Source organism: Ovis canadensis, chromosome 5 (genome assembly GCF_042477335.2).
Source record: "Ovis canadensis isolate MfBH-ARS-UI-01 breed Bighorn chromosome 5, ARS-UI_OviCan_v2, whole genome shotgun sequence".
NCBI classification, from domain to species: domain Eukaryota; kingdom Metazoa; phylum Chordata; class Mammalia; order Artiodactyla; family Bovidae; genus Ovis; species Ovis canadensis.
Window position 1 is genome coordinate 21,756,694 of NC_091249.1, and position 24,885 is coordinate 21,781,578.

Below are 24,885 nucleotides of genomic sequence, written 5' to 3' on the forward strand. Positions count from 1 at the left end.
ACACACACACACACACACACACCCCAATCATACAAGGTAGTCATTATTAACAACCTACTGATGGTCATCCCGCCATATCCTGACCACCTCCACCCTGGCCACTCAGATGCTGGAGGGGTAGAGTTTGCTGAGGAAGGTCTTCTTAATGCCAATCTTCAGCTCCTTGTTCCTGAGACTGAAGATTATCGGGCTGAGGAAGGGAGTGAGGACTGTGTAGGTGATGGCCATCAGAGTATTGCCTTCCTCAGAGTAGAGACCCTTGGGCTTGAGGTAGATGACAGAGGCGAAGCTATAGTGCACAATGACTACAATAAGATGAGACGCACACGTGGAGAAGGCTTTGTGCCGGCCCTCAGCTGAAGGGATCCTCAAGATGGCGGCCACAATGAAAGCATAAGAGAGGAGGATGAGGAGAAAGCAACCCAGCAGAGCCGTGGTACACACAACGCCCACCCCCAGGGCCACTCCTGGTACATTATTTCCACAGGCTAACTTCAGTAGTGGAGGCACATGACATAAGAAATGGTGAACCTCATTGAGACCACAGAAGGGGAGGTGGAAAACGGCAGATGTCACCAGCAACCCAATAAATAAGCCTCCAGCCCAGGACCAGGCCACCAGGCAGGCGCAGCCCCGGGGGCTCATGAGCACGTTGTAGCGCAGGGGGTGGCAGATGGCCACGTAGCGGTCGTAGCCCATGACGGTGAGCAGGAAGGAGTGGGTGAAGCCGGGCGTGAAGAAGAAGAGCATCTGGCTGGCACAGGCCCTGAAGGAGATGGAGCGGTCGGTGGAGAGCAGGTCGGCCAGCATGCGCGGGATGATGGCGAAGGTGTAGAGGACCTCGGAGGTGGAGAGGGCGCATAGGAAGAGGTACATGGGGGTGTGGAGGCTGCGCTCGCTCCAGACAGTGGCCATGATGAGCAGGTTCCCCAGCAGCGTGAACAGGTACATCAGCAGGAAGAGCAGGAAGAAGACGGGCAGGAGATGCTGAGGGAAGGTGGAGAAGCCGATGAGGATGAATTCAGACACGGAGGTGTAGTTTAGCCCCAACATGGCAGCATACCTGCTTGAGGAGAAAGTGAAGAAGACCCAGTGGGAAGGAATTTACAGTCTCTAATGAGCCCTACCTGGTGGGGAGGTGGACTTCCTGGAGAGGCTCCTTCACCTCTTCAAGTCATAGTTAATCCGTCTGCAAAATGGTGTTCATAATAATGGGTTGAGGTTTAAATAAGATCGTTCATCTTAAGTGTGCTGTAGCACACATCCTGACACATAGGAAGAACTCAATAAAACATAATATGGATGATAACAATGATTATGACTGCTATTATTACTATTGTCAACTCCATGCAGGACCCCCCACCCCCTCCTTCCCCCAACCAGTCTTTTCTTAAGCTTTTCTGTCTTTGAGCTCTCTGGCCACTCTGTACTTCTCCCCATCTCCAAGAGACCAACTCCCTCCTAAACGTCAGGATCAATGTACTCCTTAATTGCTACCTTCAGTTAGAAGTCAGCTCTCCCCTACCACATGGAAAGGACTTAGGTTCTGTTTTTATTTCTCAGCATCACTCTTTGCAGCTCACCTGGAAATGAAGTAATGAAGCCCTTATCCCAAAGGGCTACTTTTGTGCTTCAGTGAGGTGATGCACCTTAAGCTCTTAGCTACTACTGTTGTTGCATGGTCTAACTTGCATTAGTTCCTCGCAGGATGTGATACTGACTGGCATCACCATAGAGTCCTGTTCTCTGACCTGAACTGGGCCCTCTATCTCTGGTCACTTCCCAGTGCTAGTCTCTGAAGCTCCTCACCTCTCTTCAACCCTCATGCCATTCTCCTATCAACAACCTGCCTGTTGCTGAAGCAAAAACGATGCTTCATGGAGAAGCCAAGATGCTCAGTGGTGGGTTCTCTCATGTCCCTCCCTGAGTGGCAGCAGATTCTTATCTGTTCCAGCTCCCTGTGAGGGAAGCTCTCCTTCCAGGAATCTGCTCCACCAGCAATCCTTTTCTCTCTCCCTCTGGTTCTCTCTCTCTCTCATCTGTCACAAAAGAACTTGATGCAGAATACAACAATTTTTAGCTGGGCATGCACACCGAGGAAACCAGAATTGAAAGAGACACATGTACCCCAATGTTCACTGCAGCACTGTTTATAATAGCCAGAACATGGAGGCAACCTAGATGTCCATCAGCAGACAAATGGATAACAAAGCTGTGGCACATATACAAAATGGAATATTACTCAGCCATTAAAAAGAATACATTTGAATCAGTTCTAATGAGATGGATGAAACTGGAGCCTATTATACAGAGTGAAGTAATCCAGAAAGAAAAACACTAATACAGTATACTAATGCATATATATGGAGTTTAGAAATATGGTAACGATAACCCCATATGTGAGACAGTAAAAGAGACACAGATGTATAGAACAGCCTTTTGGACTCTATGGGAGAGGGCAAGGGCAGGATGATATGGGAGAATGGCATTGAAACATGTGAATTATCACATGTGAAACAAATTACCTGTCCAGTTTCTATGCATGATACAGGATTCTAGGGGCTCGTGCACTGGGATGACCCAGAGGGATGGAATGGGGAGGGAGGTGGAAGGGGGGTTCAGGATGGGGAACGTGTGTACACCATGATGGATTCATGTCAGTGTATGGCAAAACCAATACAATATTGTAAAGTAAAAAAAAAATTTAAAAAAAAGATTCAGAATGAGTAATGAAAATACAGTATACTATTTGACATACAAGAAAAACAAACTACTGATACATGCTACAACGTGGATGATACAACGTGGATGAACCTCAAAGACATTATATTAAGTGGAGGGAGCCTGCCACAAAGGACCATCTATTGTATGACTCCATTTATTTGCAATACTTTGGATAGGTAAACCTATCAAACGAGGAAGCAGATTAGTGATTGCCAGAGAATGGGAATAGGTTGGAATGGGGAATTACTGTTAATGGGTTCAAGATTTCCTTTAAGGATGGTGAAATGTCTTGGACCTAAATGGAAGTGATAGTTCCACAATACTGTGAATGTCTTAAATGCTACTGAACTGTGCTGTTTAAAATGGCAAGGCTGTGAATAAGTTGGAATATTTGTGAACTATTGGTGGGATTGTAAACAGCTCTGGAAAACCATCTGGATATTCCTCAAAATATTAAAAATAGAACTACCATATCATCTAGTAATCCTACTTCTGGATATGTCTGTAAAAGCATTGAGAGTAGGATCTCAGGAAGATATTTGCACAACCCTGTTAATAGCAGCACGTCAAAATAGCCATGAGCTGGAAGCAACCCAAATGCCCATCACTGAAAGAATAGTAAACAAAGTGTAGTCTACCCATATAACATCATGTCATTCACCTTTAAAAGGAAGTTAATCCTGTGTCATGCTGCAACATAAATGAACCTCAGGAACATTATGCTAAGTGGGATCAGCCAGTCCTCCCCAAAGGAGAGATCTTTCATGATTCCAGTTTTTGAAGTATCTAAAATAGTCAAATTCACAGAAATGAAAAGTACGATGACTTTGGCCAAGGGCTGGGGGGAAGGGGAGATGGAGAGTTACTGATTAATGGGTATAGAGTTTCCCTTTTGCAAAATGAACAGAGTTTTGGAGGTCTATATACAGCATTATAAATAGGCTTAACACTACCCAAAACAGTCATGTTTAACTCTTTGTGACCCATAGACTGTAGCCCTCCAGGCTCCTCTATCCATAGAATTCTCCAGGCAAGAATACTGGAGCGGGTTGCCATGCTCTCCTCCAGGGGATCCTCCCAGGACTGAGCCCTGGTCTCCTGCATTGCAGGCAGGTTCTTTACCATCTGAACCACCAGGGAAGCCCAACACTGCTTATCTAAAAACGGTTCAGATATTAAATTTTATGTTTTATGTGTTACACACACAAAAAGGTAGTGCTGACCCATGCTACAACATGGATGAAACTTGAAAATGGTATGCTATATGAAAAAAGGCAGATACAAAAGAATGCCTGATTCTATTAACATGAAATGCCTAAAATAAGCAAATCTATAGAGACAAAGAGCAGATTAATGGTTGCCAGGGGCTAAGGGCAGTGAAGATGTGGAGTCTGGCTGCTAATGAGAGCAAGGTTTCCTTTTGGGATGAAGAAAATATTTTGCAACTAGATACAGGCAATAGCTGCACATTGTGAATGTATTAAATGCCACTGAAATGGACACTTTAAGATGATAAATTCTATAGTATGTGAATTTTACTTCAATTTTTAAAAAAGCAAAATGACCCCCTCATTCAGCCCTCTTAAACCTCTGCACTGTCTTTCCCCTGGTTCACAGCCCAGCCAGTCCCCAGAAACGGAGAGGGAGACTCTCAGAGTGTCCAGGGCCCACCCTGGGCCAAGGGAGGAAGAACCCTCCTTCTCTGGTTCAGCCTCCCTGCTCCTGCTGTGCGCAGCCTCTGACCTTGACCCAAGCAGAAGGGGAGGCACTTCAGGACAGCTCTTCTGAGGGGTGAGCACCTTCCTGTTCCTACAGACTGGGACCCAGGTACCCCTTGTGTCTTTCACACACACCTACACATGAGTATCCCCACATCTCCGCACCTGTGCACCCCACCACCGTCTCCCCCACCACATACAGTATTTTTTTATGTTCTTACTTCCACCAGATATGAACGTGACAGTCCACTGCACTCAGACCTGTGCATTCACGCAGATGCAGAGACCCCACCCTCGAGGCTGGACGCACACCTGCCGAGTCCTGGCCTCCAGCACACCTGGAAGTGCACCCAGACGTATATACTGTCACAGCATGATACTGCAGAAACTCGAAGAAGATGACCGATGCTTGTGATGCTGTCTGGCAACTTTCATTCTGTGGTCTGCCTGACAACTACATTGTGCACACAAATGTGCATGAGTGTGTGTGCCCACTGGAGCCTGGGTGCAGGATTCAGGAGTCAGGAGCTTTTGCTCAGGCACTGCTTGCCCTGAACTTTGTTCCACTGGGTTCCTGATCTGCATTCCACACTCAACACTCCTATTATCCATGGCCAGTCCCTCTATTTCATGGTTGCATCACCTTCTCCAGGAAAACATCCAGGACTCACACTCCCCGTTCTTGGCAGCAACCAGGAGCACTCTAAAGAGGTAGCAGAGAAGACCCTGGCCCCCTCACTCACAAAGGGAGCTCAGAAGGAAGTGGGTGAGGTGGGAGGCTGCTCCCTCACTTTATCCCTTTCTTCTCCAGAGGCGCATTCCAAAAGCATCCCAGGGGAGCCTGGTGCAGGAGGCAGTAGGAGCTCCCTCTGGGCCCAGAGTCAGGTGGGAGGGAGCCTTGGGGGAACTTCTGGGCACAATAGGCTCCCCTGGGATCAACTCACAGAGGTATATGCAGCCTGCAAACCTTCCCTGACAGCCCTCTGTGCTCTGCTGGGAGCTGGGCTATTTTGTAGCACCAAAGGGAATATTAGGTTGGGAGAGAGAGGTGACAAGACAGCCCCTAACTAGACCAAGGAAGGAATAGAGAAGAAGTAGGTGCCCCTCCCCTAATCTTTCAACCCCAGGGGCTCCTTCCCTTCCTGGGAGGGTCCACTGTGGGCCTTGCAGCTCAAAAGGCTAAGACCATCCACACCCCATAAAAGGTACCCCTGGGCCATCCCAGAAGACATCACAAGGTTTCTAAACCAAACCTGTCCCCACTTTGATCAGGAAACCCTGGCTCCCAGCTACAGGAAATGTCCTAGCAGAGAGGCTGATGCTCTGACCTCTGTGGGAAGGAGAGGGACCAGGTCAGGAATGGAATCTCTAAAGCATGAACATGCTCTGGACCCAGGCCCTTGAAACTGAAGCACTGGAGAGGGAAGGAGCAGACAGTGTCAGGCTCTGACAGCCACGAACAACTGGGCTTCCAGGTTGTTGGGCTAAAGTGCAGCTCAGTGTCTGCTCTCTTCCCATTTTCCACACTTTCATCTCCAAGACCCCAGTCTGGTTGGTGCAAGCACATAGAACCTGGAGGACAGGTATTGGTGTAACCCTGCAACTAATAACCCTGTATTAGTGTCCGAGGGCTGATAAAGCAATTTACCACACAATGGGTGGACTTCAAGCAACAGAAATTTATTCTCTCATGGTACTGGAAGGCCAAAGTCAAAATCAAGATTTGGTACAGAGCCCATATTTGGTCTCCCTGAGCCATACAGCAAATTCCCATTGATTATCTGTTTTATATATGGGAGGGGTGGAAGGTGGGAGGGAGGTAAAAGAGGGAGGGGACACATGTATACCTATGGCTGACTCATGTTGATGTATGGCAGAGGCCAACACAATATTGCGAAGCAATTTTCCTTCAATTAAAGATAAATAACTTTGGGGGGGGGAGCATAAAAAATGAAAAAAAGAATTGGTTCTTCCAGAAGCTCTAAAGGAGAATCTGTTCTATGCCTCACTCCTGGTGGGCTGCTGGTAACCCTTGACTGCATCGCTGCAATCTCTGGATACTTCTTCAGATGGATTTCTCCTTGTATGTCTGTATATCTTCTCATATTTTAAGAAAAGAAGTCATTAGGGTCCCCCCAAAACCAAGGATGATTTCATTTTGAGATCCTTAACTAATTACAATAGAAAATACCCTATTTCCAAAAGAAGTCTAATTTTGAGGCTCCAAGTGGACATGGACTTCTGGACACTATTTTAACTCACTATAGCATCCTTCTTGTTATAGTTTTCTCACCTCTACATCCACTTCCTACACAATAGCAGAGGGATCCTGCTAAACAAGCTGATTACTTCCTTCTGCTTAAAGCCAGCCATGACTCCCTAGTGCTCAGATGCTTCACTGTGTCCTACAGGGCCCTGTGCAATATGGTTCTTGTTAGCATCTCCAATTTCCAATCTCAGCTCCCATCCCCTCCTCCAATGCAACACTCTGTGAAATGGAATATCTCCTGTCATATCAATAAACGAGGATATAACAGCCATCAGCAATTTTGGGCTTCCAAATGTGAATGAGGGCTCCCATAAGGGAACACAACACGTGTTATCCAGCAGATGCTGGTGGGTGGGGTGGGGGGATCTGAGAAATCAAAAAGACAGGATGCTGGCCCCAGACAGCTGGGATGCACATGTAAGGAATGACTTCGATAATCCCAGACTTGCATCTTTGCATACGTAGAAGAGTGCTAATTTCTCTAACTTGATATCTGGTTTTCCTTACTTAACAATAATCTTTGACGTTCAGACTGCCTGCCTGCTTTGTTGCAAACTTGCATGTAGCCTGACTCCCTCTTTTGCCTCTTCCGAGCAGTTTCTCAGGGCTACTGAGACCCTGTCCTCTGGGCTCAGAGTCCTAACTATTGTCACTGAATAAAGCACTCTCTATTTTCAGGTTATGACTGATTCTTAAGTCCACCACTCCCATTTTATATCTCCAGCCTAAAATAAGACAGGAGCATTTTCTGACTCCCATCTTCCCCTGGAGTACTGTATCAAAGCTGTCATCATTGCCTGGTTATGAGTCAGGGTCTCCCACTAGACTGAATTCCCAAGGGCAAGAGTAGTGTCTTACTGATTTCCATGCTGTGTTTCCAACACATAGTGAACAGTCAATAAATATTGAAGAAAATAGTGGATAGAAGAACTTACATTATGCCCTTGAAACTTTGTCATGCAGGCAGGGGAGTGAGGAGGTGGCATCTGAACTGAACTTTGAAGGATGAACAAGAGTCCTTGGGTACATGGTGTCAGAGAGGGAATCCCAGGCAGAGGAACCAGCTTGAGCAAAGGCATAGAGAAGAGTCCAGAGTAGGGTTAGGATAGGTTGGGAATTCAAGTTGGGGTTGAAATATGAAGGGTCTTGATAGCACCTTAGAACCACCCCTCTATCCCTCAGAGTGTGAGTGGGCTGGAAGAGGGGCTGGGGCAGCCAGATGGCACAGGCAGATGCCAGCCTGGCTTGAGGGTCTAGCCAAGACTGCCTACTGAGTTCCGTCCTCTTGGGACAGCAGAAGACCCAGAATTTATGGAATTTCTTGGCACAGTCCACTTCTAGAAAGTGAGAGGGACAGAATGAAGGAACAATATAGGTGATTAAATAATTAACCCCACTAGGAAATTAAGGGCTTCCCTGGTAGCTCAGATGGTAAAGCATCTGCCTGCAATGTGGGAGACCCGGGTTCAATCTGTGGGTTGGGAAGGTCCCCTGGAGAAGAAAATGGCAACCCACTCCAGTATTCTTGCCTGGAAAACCCCATGGATAGAGGCGCCTGGAGGGCTACAGTCCATGGAGTCACAAAGAATAGGACACAGTTGAGTGACTAACAAAGGGATTATAAGTAGGAAAATATGGGAAACTTCTGTAAGTTAGTGATTATTCAAGAAAGCAGGCTTGTTTAGCAATAGAAGCATGGTACATGCCCCCAAACAATAAAACAATGGTGGCATGAAACCCACAGTGAGCTAAATAAGTTAATGACCCCCCAAACAGGCTCTGTGCACTCAAAAAAACATCATTTATGGGAAGGTGACCTTTTCAAAATGAAAATCCCTCATTGTACTGAGATCAGAAAATGTCTTTCCAAAGTGCAATGACATTCCTGGCCTGACCATGTAGGGAAGGACAAGTAAACTTCCCTGCCCTATGTAGGGTGGGAACTGATGATGGAAACATGACGTCTACTCAAGGAAGACAAAGAAAGTCTTCTTCCCCTCCCCACTTTTCCTTTGATTATAAAGCTGTAGCCCACTAAGTTCTCGGGGCACACAGCATTTCTTGCCTGCCCGCTTGTAAGTCTTACAAGTGTCCTATTCTAATATATCATGTCTTATGTCACTTTGCTCTTGCTGAATTCTTCTCTGAACTGAGACATAAAGAACTGTCATACCAGAGTTCTTCGGAGCCCCCCCCCCCGAAATGATACCAGTCAATTTCAAAAGAACATCAGAGGGACAAGTGTTCAGCCAAGAAATGGAGTCAAGACATAGGCAAAAGATCTAAATGGCTGCTTCTGCATGGCCAGAGGTCAGGAAATGCAACTGGAGTCACAGAATGCAGTCAGTACTAAGCTTAGAAACAGAATACAGGAAACCATGGTCACAATTAAGCTGTATCTTAGAGTCTTCACTGGAGGCAGTGCTGTGACCAGGACACATGTCTTAGACTCTCTGGGTCTCATCTTCTCTTTTGTAAAATGGGGCCGAATTATACAATGCATGTAAGGAGACTGGCACAGGGTAGGTGAGTGGTGGGGGCAAAATCCCTTCCATCTACCTCCATTTCAAGTGTTTGTGTGTGTGTGTGTGTGTGTGTGTGTGTGAACTGTGGATGCTGTTCTTTCATTTGCATCACAAATACTTGTTGAGTAATGACGATGTTCCTTAACAGGGTGTGGCCACTAGAGAAACAATAATAAGAAGCCAAATTCCCTTTGAACCACGGCCTTGTAGCTTTGCTCAGATTTTCTCCTAGGCAGGACCCATGCATCTCTTGATCTCTCCACTGGGTTTGTCCCAGGATATGACCAGTAAATATTGATAGTGACCCAAGTTGTTTCACTCTTCAAACATTCTCCATCCCCTGCTCTGTGCTAGTCCTATGCTCAGGGCAACCCATGGGTCAGATTCATCACCCTCAAGAAGAATGTTCTTCATCCACTTTCCTCCACTGTACCAAGCCCTTGAGTTAATGGGTGTGCTGGTAGTTTCCCATGTGTATTCAACCTGATCCCTAATATATAATTCTGACAGATACACTTTCATGTTTATGCTACCGAGTCCAAGCTCTGTTTGCCCATGACTCAATGTATCTGAGTGACAAGGGGTTGAGGCAAGGAATATGACTGTATAACCGATGTCTCAAAATAACCATCTTATGGGGTCTGGATGTCAAATTCTTTTACAGAGAAAAGATGGGGGAAAGTGAGGAAATTAAGTAAAAATGCCATAAGTCTTGTAAATATCTCCTAGAATGGCAAGCTTCAGGGAAGGGATTTGTTAATTTATTTTTTCCTGTCATCCACCAGAGGACAGGGTTCTGAAAAAAGGCACTGTAACTTAACAGTCAGGCAAAGAGACAGGATTCTTTGAAGCAGCTCACTTTGTGTGATTATAATAACAAAAGCAACCTAAAGCAAGTCAAAGAAATATTTTCAACCAGGAGTCAGTATTGGCCCTTCCCTGCAACATTTATAACAACTTGGTTATCAGTGTTTGTTTTGGGGGGATCCTGTTATCTTGAGATTCACATCTGCATTGTATTCATGTTGCAATATCTATATGACTTAGGCACTTGTCTCCATCCCTCATCCAGAGTCTCTTAGAAATGGAGTCTGAGTCACACTGACTTTTTATGTCTAGCACGTGCTAGGTATACCATAAATATTTACAGGATAAAATTCCCACCAAGGATTGGGCCATTAAATGGAGTTGAACTCTTCTTCAGTTTCTAGGTGATTGGCTTGCTCAGGAGGTGTCCTCTTTTCTGAGGCTGTGCAGTGGTAAATAGAAGAAGAATACTTGATTCTTCTTCTTGAATACCTAAATCAAATACTTGATCTGCTCTTTAACAACTAGGAGAAGTCAGAGCCAGCTGCCCTTGTAGGATAGTTTGATAAGCATGACCAGCCTCAGTACCTAAAGACTGTGCATGAGATAACTCTTATCTCCAGCTCAGAGGAAGCCCGGCTCCTGTGCCCGTGTATTCAACAGATGTGTATGGAGCATCTGAGCCCATCTCTGGGGAGACCACAGTGACCAGGACAGGGATACCTGCCCTCATGGACCTTACAGGGGAGAAAAGAAGTAGATGGTGAGCAACTGACAAAAGAAGTTACAAGTGGGAGGAAGAGAAAGCAGAGTGCCATGAAAGCTTAAAGAGAACGTTGCCGACTAGGGGGAGACCTCATGGAGAAGGTAGCATTTCAATAAGACTTTCTGGTCAAAAGGGAGAGGAAAAGGGGCACTAGACAAAAGGAACAGCATGTGCAAAGGACCCAAGGTGGGAAGACAATTGCCTATTTGAGGAACAGAGGAAGGCCAATATGACAGGGCACTTGGGCAGCAAGGAGAGGCTGTGGCTCATGGTGACTACTGGCAGGGAAAAACCAGTTCTGACTCCATGTTGGAAATGTTTCTTTGACTTGATTTTTGTTGTTTTTGTTATTATAATTATACACAATGGCCTGCCTCAAATAGCCCTGCCCCTCTGCCTTAAACTAAAAGTTCTTTTTGTTCAGAGCCCTGTCCACCTGTGGATGGAACACATCCCCTTGCCTGAAACTTGCCATTCTAGAAGATATTTGCAAGATTAATGGTCTTTTTACTTTGTTTCCCCACCTCCCCACATCTCTGATCCATAAAACAACCTGACATCCAGACTCCATAAGATGGTTATTTTGAGACATTGGTCTGCCACCTTCTGGGTCTGCTATTTTCCAAACAAAGCTGTATTCCTTGTCTCAACACCTTGGCTCTGATTCACTGGCCTGTTGTGCGACAAGCAGGGTGAGCTTGGATTCGGTAACAATAGGACCTTACTCCATAGCCCCACAGCCACAAGATGAGACTCACTGGCACAGGGGCACTAGCTATGACACATACACAAGAGGAGGCAGGTTTCTGTGATGCCAGCCATGCCTGAAAATGAGTTTCAGAGAAGCTAGAGGATAGCCATTTACACTTCAGAAGGATTTTGTAGCTCACAGATTCCATAGAGTTGTAATGAGAGAGCTGTTTGCAGATTTTAGAAACACAATGGTAAGCAAGTCCAGAGTGGTCCTACCCCTTTGGGGTTGCCAACAGAACAAGGAAAGAGGGGAAGTATTGAACATGTAATTTATATCACATAGGAATGTGAGCATTATGATTGAGGAAGTAGAAGCTGCAGCTCCCAGGAGTATGCAACACTTAGCTGCTTTGTGTGCCTTGGGTTTGGCAGCCCGGGGCACCAAGGTGCATGATGTAGCATTTGGCTGCTTGGAGGTCTGGCAATCCTGTGCCTTGCGGAAAAAGAAGGCCACCTCCAATTCCCACTTCTTTCTCTTGCTGCCAATTAAATTTGGGGCTTGAAAGTAAGTGGGAAAGAGTAGGCCTGGGACCATTCCTCCAGAGTGGGGTGGACCTGTGGCTTTGTCTGTGCCTTATGCTTGAGCTATGCATCTAACCTCATCTGCCTTGGCTTTGTGCTTGACACTTACGGACTGTTAAAAAAAATCAGAAATGAAGTGGGGATGGGAATTAAGTGTCAACTTTTAATGAGTCCCCAGGTATCACAGAATATCCCTTGGTTTATTTTCTAATGAAACTTGGAATTGGCTCACAGGGAATGTTATGCCAGTGGAGTTTCACAGGCAGTTCAGAGCAAGTGTTGTTCATCTCTCTGTGTCCTCCAAAAAGGATGCTCAGGGACCCTCACTGACGAGAACACTGGGGTACAGCTGGAGGTGGCAGGTTCAGATGAGGTATACTAATTGTCTGTGAGAAATGGAGCATTTCCTACCATATGAGTAATAAGAATGTCATAGTCATCAGCAATTCTGGCCCTCAAAATGTGAATTCCTGAGCCCGAAGGACAACCAGAAAGGATAACAATGCCTGTGCAAACTGGCAGCCACGAGGCTGCAGCCACTCCCTGTGGTGAACACTGAGGAACTCAGGATGTAAAAAAACACAGAACACTGGTCCCAGATAGCTGAGATGCATAGGAAAAAATGATTTCTTTGAGCCCAGACTCTTGCATCTTCCCATAAATAGAAAAGTGTTAGATTCCTTAACTTGAGGAATAACTGGTTTTCCTTTATTAGCAATAATCTTTTGATGTTCAGACTACTTGTCCCTTGTTCCAAACTTCTATATAACCTGACTCCTCTGCTTGCCTCCTTGGAGCAGTTCGCTCAGGGTTCTTGAGATGCTGTCTCCCAGGTTTGAAGTTCTAAAAATTCCCACCAAATAAAACATAACTCTCCACTTTTAGGTTGTGACTATTTTTTTAGTTGACATCTGCTAAGAAGACCATACCACATCATTTCAGCTCAGTTTTTAGGAATTTTTCAATTTGTGTTCTTAAACAGAGAGAAGCTGACTGTCGGTGTTATTTAGTTGCTGAGTTGTGTCCAACTCTTTGTGACCCCATGGGCTGCAGCACACCAGGCTTCCCTGTCCTTCACCATCTCCCAGAGCTTGCTCACACTCATGTTCATTGAGTCAGTGATACAATCCAACCATCTCATCCTCTATCATCCCCTTCTCCTACTACCTTCAATCTTTCCCAGCACCAGGGTCTTTTCCAATGAGTTGGCTTTTCACATCAAGTGACCAGAGTATTGGAGTTTCAGCTTCACCATTAGTCCTTCCAATGAATATTCAGGTTGACTTCCTTTAGGATAGACTAGTTTGGTCTCCTTGCAGTCCTAGGGACTCTCAAGAGTCTTCTCCAACACCACTGTTCAAAAGCACTAATTCTTTGGTGCTCAGCCTTTTTTATGGTCCAGCTCTCACATTTGTACATGACTACTGGAAAAACCATAGCTTTGACAATATGGACCTTTGTGAACAAAGTGATGTCTTTGCTTTTTAATATGCTGTCTAGGTTGGCCATAGCTTTTCTTCCAGGAGCAAACATCTTTTAATTTCATGGCTGTAGTCACCATCTGCAGGAAATTTGGAGCTCAAGAAAATAAAGTCTGTCATGGTTTCCATTGTTTCCCCATCTATTTACAATGAAGTGATGGGACCAAATGCCATGATCTTTGTTTTTTGAATGCTGAGTTTTAAGCCAACTTTTTCACTCTTCTCTTTCACCTTCATCAAGAGGCTCTTTAGTTCCTCTTCGCTTTCTGCCATAAGGGTGGTGTCATCTGCATACCTGAGGTTGTTGGTATTTCTCCCAGCAATCTTGATTACAGCCTGTGCTTCATCCAGCCCAGGATTTAGCATGATGTACTCTGCATATAAGCTGAATAAGTAGAGTGATAATATACATCCTTGATGTACTTCTTTCCCAATTTTGAACCAGCCCATTGTTCCATGTCTGCTTCTAATTGATGCTTCTTGACTTGCATACAGATTTCTCAGGAAGCAGGTAAGGTGGTCTGGTATTCCCATCTCTTTATGAATTTTCCATAGTTTGTTGTGATCCGCACAATCAAAGGCTTTAGCATAGTCAATGAAGCTGGTGAGAACTGTTCTCTCCACATTCTTAAATGTTTATTGAAAACCAAGGCCTAGATAATTTAGTGCTTCTTTTAATGACTCATATCTGAAGACACATTCAAACCCTGATCCATCCAATTTCTTGCTGTGTGGAGTGAAGTGAATTGACTTCTCTGAGTCACCATCTGCCAGTGGGGAGGCTAATATTAAGAGCTCTTCATCTTAAACACCATCTTCAGCTAAAGAAAAAGGGGCTGTTGGGAGTAGTAATTTGAGACTTCAATGGGGAAAAAAAAACAATTCACATAAAAATGGAAACGCTTTCTATCTTGGAGGTGGCACAGCTGCTTGGATCATATGGGAATGCAAATTGATACAACCACTATGGAGAACAGTATGGAGATTTCTTTAAAACTAGAAATAAAACTACCACATGATCCAGCAGTCCCACTCCTAGACATATACCCTGAGGAAACCAAAATTGAAAAAGACACATGTACCGCAGTGTTCATCACAACACTATTTACAATAGCTAGGGCATAGAAGCAACCTAGATGGCCATCAGTGATGCATGGGTAAAGAAGTTGTGGTACAGATACACAATGGAATATCACTCAGCCATAAAAAGGAACTCATTCAACTCAGTTGTAATAAGGTGGATGAAACTAGAGCCTATTGTATAGACTGAAGTAAGTCAGAAAGAGAAAGACAAATATTGTATATTCATGCATGTACATGGAATCTAGAAAAATGGTACTGCCCTATTTGCAGGGCAGCAATGGAAACACAGACATAAAGAACAGACTTGTGGACATGGTGAAGTGGGTGTAAGGAGAGGGTGGGATGAATTGAGTGAGTAGCGTTGAAACATACACAGTACCATATGCAGAATTAGATAGCCAGTGGAAATTGCGCTGTATAATGTGCTGTATGATTCAAGGAGCTCAAATGCGGTACTCTGATAACCTAGAGGGGTGGGATGGGGTGGGAGGTGGGAAGGAGGCTCAAGGGGGAGGGGACACACATATACCGATGGCTGACTCATGTTAATATATAGAAGAAACCAACACAATACTGTAAAGCAATTATCCTCCAACTAAAAATAAATAATTATTTTAAAAGATGGAAAAGCAAACATTGGGTAAGCAAAAAACAAAACAAAACAAAACAAAAAACAGCCCTGCAATGAACACTGTAGTACATATGTCTTTTTCAGTTATGATTTTCTTAGCATATATGTCTAGTAGTGGGATTGTTGGGTCATATGATAGTGTTACCCCTAGTTTTTTTAAGGAATCCCCATACTGTCTTCCATATTGGTTGTATCAAGTTACATTCCCACCAACGGTGCAAGAGAGTTCCATTTTCTCCACACCCTCTCCAGTATTTATTTTTTGTGGATTTTTTTTTTTTTAATGATGGCCATTCTGAGGTGTGAGGTGATATCTCATTGTAGTTTTGACTTGTGTTTCTCTTCTAATGAGGGATGTTGAGCATTTTTTCATGTGTTTATTCACCATCTGTATGTCTTCTTTGGGGAAATGTCTGGTTAGGTCTTTTGCCCACTTTTTGATTGGGTTGTTTGTTTTTCTGGTATTGTTGCATGAGCTGCTCGTATATTTTAGAGATTAATTCTTTGTTCAGTTCACTATTATTTTCACCTTGCTTATAGTTTCCTTCTTTGTGCAAAAACTCTTAAGTATAATTAGCTCCCATTTGTTTATTTTTGTTTTTATCTCCATTACTCTCGGAGGTCAGTCATGGAGGATTTTGCTGTGATTTATGTCATGGTGTTCTGCCTATGTTTTTCCTCTAAGAGTTTTATGGTTTCTGGCCTTACATTTAGGTCTTTAATCCATTTTGAGTTTATCTTTGTGTATGGCATTAGGAAGTGTTCTAATTTCATTCTTTTACATGTAGCTGTCCAGTTTTCCCAACTCCACTTATTGAAGAGACTACCTTTTCCCCATTGTATATTCTTGCCTCCTTTGTCAAAGATAAGATGCCCAGAGGTGCGTGGGTTTATCTCTGGGCTTTCTTTCTTATTCCATTGGTCTATATTTCACACTATCATTTCTTGACTGCTTCTCCCTTCTCTTGCACCCCTCAAATTCCCTGATTTAACAACTACTTGAATGTGCCCTTTGGAACTCAGGGTAGGTCATAGAGGTTGGAGCCTATTTCCTACAAACAAGAAATGGCAGGGTGGGTGGATACAGAAAGGCCTCTGTGCCTAGGAGCCCCACAGGGTCTTGCTTAGTTTCATTGCCAACCTCTTCCTTCCTTCTCTGTTTTCCAGATTTTTCCCGTATATTTTATATTTTTTAATCCAATTGAGTAATCAGATCTCTTCCTAGTGCTCTACTCTCTCTCTGTCCTTTCCATTTTAGAATCTTTCACTTAACTGGGGTCAAAATAAAAACTTCCCTTAGACTCCATTACTCCAAAATGGAGTGAGAAACTACAAACAGCAAATCATTTTCTCAGAGACACTCTATTTTCTTTTGTACATTTGTTATAATTAAAGGATAATAATAATAATACTCTAGACACAGTGCTTTATACATAGAAAAGACTCAGTTCTGGTGGGTTATTAATTTTAGGTTATTTATTCTTATTCTTTAGGTTGTTGATTCTTATTTTGGGGGGGTGAAGGGACAAAATCTTCTCTTGATAGTCCATTCAAGAAGAATCATGTGCATCAGGGACCTGACACATCCTTGTGATTCTGCTCACCTGCCTATAAGTAGGTAGCATATTCCTAGGCATAGATAATGGGATACAGTTCATCATAGTGGATATAAACAAGATATTATGATGGTTTGAGGCTATAAGAGGGGGAAAATTGAAGAAAGTAAAATAGCTACTATGATCATACTCCTGAGGAGTGTGGGTATTTTCATATACCTGTATCATCACAAGAGTTCTATGAAGAAAGGCATTATTGTCTCCAACCCTTCTACCCTGTACTGATGGTTAGGAGTTTAGGGGACAGAAAGTTCTGCGGAAGCATCTCTGTATGGCATTCTTAAGCTCCTTATTCCTAAGACTGAAAATAATTGGGCTAAGAAAGGGGGTGAAGACTGTATAAGTGGTGGTAATCAGAATGTTACTGTCCATAGAATGAGAGCCATTGGGCTTGAGGTAGATGAGGGAGGCAAAACCGTAGTGCACGACCACTATGGTCAGGTGGGAGACACAGGTGGAGAAGGTCTTGTGCCGGCCCTCAGTGGAGGGGATCCTCAGGATGGCAGCCACGATGAAGACATAGGAGAGGACGATGAAGAACAAGCAGCCCATCAGGGCCGTGACACAGACCAGGATCACACCCAGGGTGAGAGAGGCTGTGTCCCTCCCACAGGCCAACTTCAAAAGGGAAAAAATATGGCAGAAAAAATGGTGAATCTCATTGGACCCACAGAAGGTGAGGTGAAAAATGATCAGTGTCACCATCATCCCCACAAGTGAGCCACCAGCCCAGCACCAGGACACAAGACGGGCACAGTCACGTGTGCTCATGAGCATGTTGTAGCGCAGGGGGTGGCAGATGGCCACGTAGCGGTCATAGCCCATGATCATGAGCAGGAAGGAGTGGGTGTAGCCAAACGTAAAGAAGAAGAACATTTGGCTGGCACAGGCCACAAAGGTGATGGAGCGGTGGGTGGAGAGCATGTCTGCCAGCATTTGAGGGGTAATGGTAACAGTGAACAGGATCTCGGAGATGGAGAGGGCACACAGGAAGAGGTACATGGGGGTGTGGAGGCTGCACTCCCTCCAGATGGTGCCCATGATGAGCAGGTTGCCCAGGAGCGTGAACAGGTACATCAGCAGGTACAGCAGGAAGAAGGTGGGCAGGAGTTGCTGAGGGAAGTTGGAGAAGCCAATGAGGATGAATTCAGACACTGTGCTGTAGTTCTGAGCAGATGAGGATGCTGCATCTGGGAGATCAGAAAGAGAATGAAGGCACAGTGGTTAAAACAGAGGCGCTGACATACATTAAAGACCAACTGAAGAGCTCTATACTATACAGATGGAGAAAGAAATGGCAACCCACTCCAGAATTCATGCCTGGAGAATCCCATGGACAGAGGAGCTTGCCAGGCTACAGTCTATGGGGTTGCAAGAGTCGGACACAACTGAGCGACTAAGCACATACTATACAGAGAAGTTGGACTTCCCTAGTGGCTCAGACAGTAAAATATCTGCCTGCAATGTAGAAGACCAGAATTTTATCCTTGGGTTGGGAAGGTCTCCTGGAGTAAGGCATGAAAATCCACCCCACTATTTTTGCCTGGAGAATTCCATGGACAGAGGAATCTGGCAGGCTACAGTCCATGAAGTCACAAAGAGTTGGACAAGACTGAGCAGCTAACATTTTCACTTTACTTCTTTTTTCATACTGTACAGGAAGTCCTCAATGTATGAACCTTCAAGTTGTAAACTTTCAAAGATATGAACCTGTGTTCAAATGTCCACTCACATAAGTTAGTTCACATATTTGGTGAGACCTGCTATATTTTTCAAGGTACTGTGCTCTAAGATTAAAAATGTTTTCTTTATTTTTGTGTTTATTTATTTTCTATGTATTTTTTTGTGTGTGAAAAGTATTATAAGCCAGGAGATCCAACCAGTCCATTCTAAAGGAGATCAGCCCTGGGTGTTCTTTGGAAGGAATGATGCTAAAGCTGAAACTCCAGTACTTTGGCCACCTCATGTAAAGAGTTGACTCACTGGAAAAGACTCTGATGCTGGGAGGGATTGGGGGCAGGAGGAAAAGGGGATGACAGAGGATGAGATGGCTGGATGGCGTCACTGACTTGATGGACCTGAGGTTGAGTGAACTCCGGGAGATGGTGATGGACAGGGAGGCCTGGCGTGCTGCGATTCATGGGGTCGCAAAGAGTCAGACACGACTGAGCGACTGAACTGAACTGAACTGAATGGTACAGTATTGTATAGACAGTTGTGTTAATTGGGTACCTAAGCTAACTTTATTGGGCTTGAAAGAAAATTACACTTATGAATACACTCTGGTAATGGAACTCATTTGTATGTAGGAGGCTTACCGTATATCCATTTGCTTAACTTCTCTGGGTCACACAGTCTCCATCAGTAAGTTGGAATAAATCATTATAGCTTTTGCAATTCAGCATTGTGATAAACATCAGTGAATTAAGTGCTTAAGACATAGTTTTGGTTCCTGGGTGTTTATTAACAGTGATGGAAAGAAATAGAATATCCAGGTTTGTAATCAAGACGGACATATATGATCAGGGTCATAATTTCTTGAATACTGTGCCTGTTCTAGATTGGATTTCAGATTTATAAAAATGTTTTTTTCTCTTGGAGATTTTTCTTATAATTGAGTAACCCATTCGTCTTTATTTCAGTTCTGTCTTCTTTTAGTACTGAATTCATTTCTGCCATTGTATCCTGTGTGCGTGTATATGCGTGCATGTTAAGTTGCTTCCAACTCTTTGTGACCCTATAGACCGTAGCCCTCCAGGCTCCTCTGTCCCTGGGATTCTCCAGGCAAGTATACTGGAGTGAGTTGCCATGCCCTCCTCCTGGGGATCTTTCCAACCCTGGATTGAACCCACATCTCTTATGCCTCCTGCATTGGCTGGCAGGTTCTTTACCACTAGTGCTACCTGGGAAGCCTGTGTCTGCTCAGTCACTCAGTCATGGCCAACTATTTGTGATCCCATGTACTGTAGCGTGCCAGGCTTCTCTGTCCACGGAATTTTCCAGGCAAGAATACTGGAGTGTGTTGCCATTTCCTACTTCACTGGGAAGCCTATATATGCAATCTGAAGAGAAACCAGATTATTGTATATATACATACATATATATATATATATATATGTATGCTGCTGCTAAGTCGCTTCAGTCGTGTCTGACCCTGTGCGACCCCATAGACGGCAGCCCACCAGGCTCCCCCATCCCTGGGATTCTCCAGGCAAGAATACTGGAGTGGGTTGCCATGTCCTTCTCCAATGCATGAAAGTGAAAAGTGGAAGTGAAGTTGCTCAGTCATGTCTGACTCTTAGCGACACCATGGACTGCAGCCTGCCAGGCTCCTCCATCCATGGGATTTTCCAGCCAAGAGTACTGGAGTGGGGTGCCATTGCCTTCTCCGGTATATGTGTATGTGTGTATATATATATATATGGAAATTGAAGAGAACATTTGCCATTTCCTACTTCACTGGGAATCCTATATATGCAATCTGAAGAGAAACCAGATTATTGTGTGTGTGTATATATATATATATATATATATATATATATATAGATATATATATAGTATATATGTGTGTGTGTATAAAGAAATTGAAGAGAACATTTGAAAATAAAAGGATGGGTAATTATACAGCAGGCAAATGTTCACCAAAGGAAAATGAAGAAGCAATGCTGAAAGCAGAAAAAATGTAATTTGATGAAATAATAATCATAAAATCTCTGTTACCATATGCCAGTAAAAGGAACCAGGTTCCCTGGAGAAGTGGTCTGTGCATGGATGCAAACCTAGAACATTTCTCCAACAGTGCAATGGAACTTTCACTGAACAGTGTGTTAGTGCTAAAGGATACTGGAACCAGACTGAAAATGTGCCCATTGGCATAGCTGAGCATCAGAGAGTGATCATGTGCAGACGATGGAGGAACAGCTAAAGGATGCCAAGAAGAAGCAATTAGGAAATCCAGAAGGTGAAAACTTTCAAAGTTGAATCTCATCAGCAAGTCAGGGTCATGAAAAGGGTGAAGAGAAATTCAAGGGACATAACAATTACGTCCAACATAGGGTACTAGATTTGATGTGGATTTAGATAATCTAGTTGTAAGGTGTTATTAAGGATATAGAGAAGATTTTGATTTGTTATGGGTGAATGATGAGGTATTAATAATGTGAAGAGATCATTCTTAATTTAGTTATTAACTTTAAGTATGAGTTTGCTATTTTGGCTATGAAGGAAAATATTAGTAGCTTAAATACATACTGAAATTAAAAAATTACACACATATGCACACCAAGGAAGAAAGAATATTTTATGAAGATTATTAGAACATTGTAGCAACCTAGTAGATATAAATAACTTATATAACTGACTCAATGGACATGAATTTGAGCAAACTCTGGGAGACAGTGAAGGACAGGACAGCTTGGCATGCTGCAGTCCATGGGGTCACAAAGAGTCAGACATGACTTAGCAACTGAACAACAACAACAACAATGTACCCTAGATAATTAATAAAGAAATAATGAACACAACTTTCAGTGAAATAGATATGAGACAGAAATATATAAATTGAAACTAGATAGATAGAAATTAAAACTGAGGTTTCAAGTTTTGATGGGGTTCAGAAATGTAATTTGGGAATTACTAATTATTGTGAAATAATAATATTCAGACATTAGCTTCTGAATATACTTAGGCTCTTCACCAAGCAGAGACTAAACATAATTTTCAACCGTATAGAGAATTTTAACAAAACTTGGCCTTCTGTTTGGACATAGAGCAAACCTCCATACACTTCAAAGTATAAATATTATATAGATTGTAGTGCATTAAAATTGGAAATCAGTAGAGAAGAAATGCCCTTCCAAATTCTATAAGTTAGGAACTCAATATAATATTAAATAATTTTTTCTGTAGCAAGTCATAAAATGAATGAAGAAATATTTATAATTAAATAATTTAATCATCATATATCAAATTTATAAGCTAAAACAGTACTGTCATGGAAAACATATTGCTTTAAACATACATATACATATGTCATAAGACTTTATTCAGAAAACATATCCTCCTTAACACAGCCCGAATCAATCAATTGGAAAAGATTAATAAGATAGAAACAAGGAGAAAATTGCCAATGAGAAAACACAAAACTAAAATTGGAAAATAACTACAGAAGTAAATGACATTTCTAAATCAATGAAAATAATAAGAAAAATATGTTAAGAAATTCAAAACAATAAATGAAATGAATGAATTCTCAGAAACATGTACAATTTCAGAGCTTGTTCAAGAAATAGACACCCTGGATATTCAAATAAGTTTTAAAGAATTTGAAATGGTTAAAGACCTTCTCTTTCTATAATCATTAACCCCAGTGGGTTTATAAGTGAATGCTCATAAATTTTTAAAGAACAGTTGATGAATACTTTATATATAATCTTCAAAATATAAATAAATAACAGAAAAATAGTTGAAATCTACCATGCTCATTTCATCACGTTAATGTAATCTTGATTCTAAAACCAGGTCAGAATGTTTATAATTATGGACTCACTTTACCTATTTCTGTAGATTTGAAAATCCATTATATGATATTATCAAGTCAAATGAAATAGTATAGTAAAAATCATATAGTATGATCACGTGGTATTGGTTTATCCCATTAATGACAGGATGCACAGCATCAGATAACCTATTGTGTGATTCATCACATAAACTAAAAAATTATATAAGTATTTTGATCAAGTAAAGAACATATTTTCTAAAATTCAACAATTGTGATTTTTTATTGAATTGACACATAGGATATCAGTTTCAGGTGCACAACATAATGATTTGTTATATATCTATTTATGACTTTTTAAAAATCCTTTTGCCACATGAAATCAAAGGGAACTTTCTTAGCTAGATAAAGAGAATATACTACAAAATTAAAAAGTGGTATACTAAGTGGGGAAGTTTATGTGTATTATTTTAGGATCAGAAGCAAGTCAAAGTTACTCACTGTCTCTGCTGTTCTTTAACATGGAAACATTCATGAAAGTCATGAATGATGCTACAAGGAAAGAAAAAGAAAAAAATGTATATAAGTATTGGAAGAGAAGAGACTTGAGCATCTAGAAAGAGAAAAGAGTTGAGACACAATATGTCAGTGCAGTAAGAGAGTGCAGTGCTGCAGAAGGTGAGATCAGCTTCCAAAAATCATAGTCTTTTTCAAGGTATTACACCAGTAACAATCATTCAAAATATACAACTTAAGTTAAAATCAAGATAATACTCCCAAAGTAACACACATTATAAACAAATAGCTCTCAAGCATTTTGGTCTTAGGATCCCTTTATTAAAACTCCAAAATTATTGAGGCTCTTAAAGGGTATTTGTTTAGGTGGACTGTAGCTATCAATTTTTACCATATTAAAAATTAAAGCAGAGAATCTTTATTTAGCTAGCACATTTTAAAGAATAATAGTAAACCTACTTCAAGTTAATAATGGTAACACTTATATGAGAGTAATTCCATTTTCAAACACATTTAGTGAGAATAGCCTTGTTTTACATTTTTGAAAATATGCCTGATGACTGCTTCATAAGAGAGAGTTTGATGTTTGTGTCTGCTCCTTCATTTAGTCTGTGGTAAATACATTATTTTAACTGAAGCATATGATGAAAACACATTCATACCTGTAACTGGAAAGGAGCTTCCCAGGTGGCTCAGGTGGTAAAGAACTCACCTGCCAATGCAGGAGAGGTAGGTTCGATCTCTGGGTCAGGAAGATCCCTTGGAGTAAGCAATGGCAGCTCACTCTGGCATTCTTGCCTGGGAAATCCCATGGACAAAGGAATCTGGTGGGCTACGGTCCATGGGACCGTAAAGAGTCAGACACGACAGCACTCACACAATGCAATTGGAAAAGTAGGACATGATGGACCCCCAGAAAATGTCTCTGGGACCCTCATCAGTCCTCATATCACACTTTGAAAACCTCTGCTACAAAATACCTAGGAGTTAACAAAAAATATTCAGTACCTCCACAGACAAAAAAATCTAACCACTAATAAAAATCTGAACATACTCAAAGGAGTGAATATTGTAGTGATGCCAGCTCTCCTCCAAATTATGAGTGCAACTGCAGTTACAATTCCAGTGTATTGACTGTGAATTTGATAAAAATCAGGCAAAAATCCATTATGAAAATAAAGTCAGTACAAAACTCTGCTAATGTTATAAAAATGAACTAAGCAGGAGAGCTATGCCCTCCTAGATAGCAAGACATGCTTTAGTCATAGTCATTTGATAAAGTGTGAAACGTGGAGTAGACATAGACACTCATGAAATGGTTTGGCTATCTCAGAAAATATCCTTTCATTATTCAACATCTAATATATTATTAGGGTGGTAGCATGAATCTAAGGAGAAAGATGGATTGTTTACTCCTTTGTGGTGGGAAAACTGTATTTTATGAAGCAAAGTAAATTTGAATTTCTACCTAAGACCACATGCAAAGATGAAGACCATTTGGATTCAGGACCTAAATATTAAATATAAGCCATAAAATTAAAAGGAAAAAGTAGAAGAGAATTACTTTGTTGATTTTTAAAACCAGAAATATTCAGGTGATTTTTAAAACATTTGAAAACATTGACATTAAGTATTTTTGTTCCAAGTGGGATATTTTAGATAAAATGATCTGGCAGATGAAAAGTTAGGAAAAAAATAAATTCCATTCTGTAACACTGACAAAGGAGTACTATCTAGAAGAAGAAACAAGTGGGAACTTTGATACAGATATGGGCAAATGATATGAGCAGATAAATCACAGATGTTACCAATGAAAATGAAAAGATGCTCAGAAAAAAGGGGGGTCAAGGCAGTTAATGGAAAACAGCAATGGAATTTTATTGCATACAACAACATTTAATTCCCCAAATTATAAAATTCCATGCCAACTGGACTCTGGGGCAAAAGAATCCTCCTATGCCACTGCTGAGAATGTAG

General features: G+C 42.2%; 2 protein-coding genes across 2 annotated transcripts; both read right to left on the minus strand.

The window, feature by feature from the left end:
• Nucleotides 1-102: 102 nt before the first annotated feature.
• Nucleotides 103-1,053, minus strand: LOC138441660 (olfactory receptor 10H2-like). The gene has a single exon (XM_069592758.1). It carries the CDS (start codon nt 1,051-1,053, stop codon nt 103-105), a length of 951 nt encoding a protein of 316 aa, XP_069448859.1.
• Nucleotides 1,054-17,123: 16,070 nt separating this feature from the next.
• On the minus strand, nt 17,124-18,062 carry LOC138441661 (olfactory receptor 10H3-like). Its single transcript, XM_069592759.1, has one exon. It carries the CDS (start codon nt 17,970-17,972, stop codon nt 17,124-17,126), a length of 849 nt encoding a protein of 282 aa, XP_069448860.1. The 5' UTR covers nt 17,973-18,062.
• Between the last annotated feature and the right edge of the window lie 6,823 nt (nt 18,063-24,885).

Excerpts from the sequence above, each read along its gene's own strand:
- LOC138441660 (XM_069592758.1), bottom strand. The coding sequence starts at position 1,053 with ATGTTGGGGCTAAACTACACCTCCGTGTCTGAATTCATCCTCATCGGC.
- LOC138441661 (XM_069592759.1), bottom strand. The coding sequence starts at position 17,972 with ATGTACCTGTTCACGCTCCTGGGCAACCTGCTCATCATGGGCACCATC.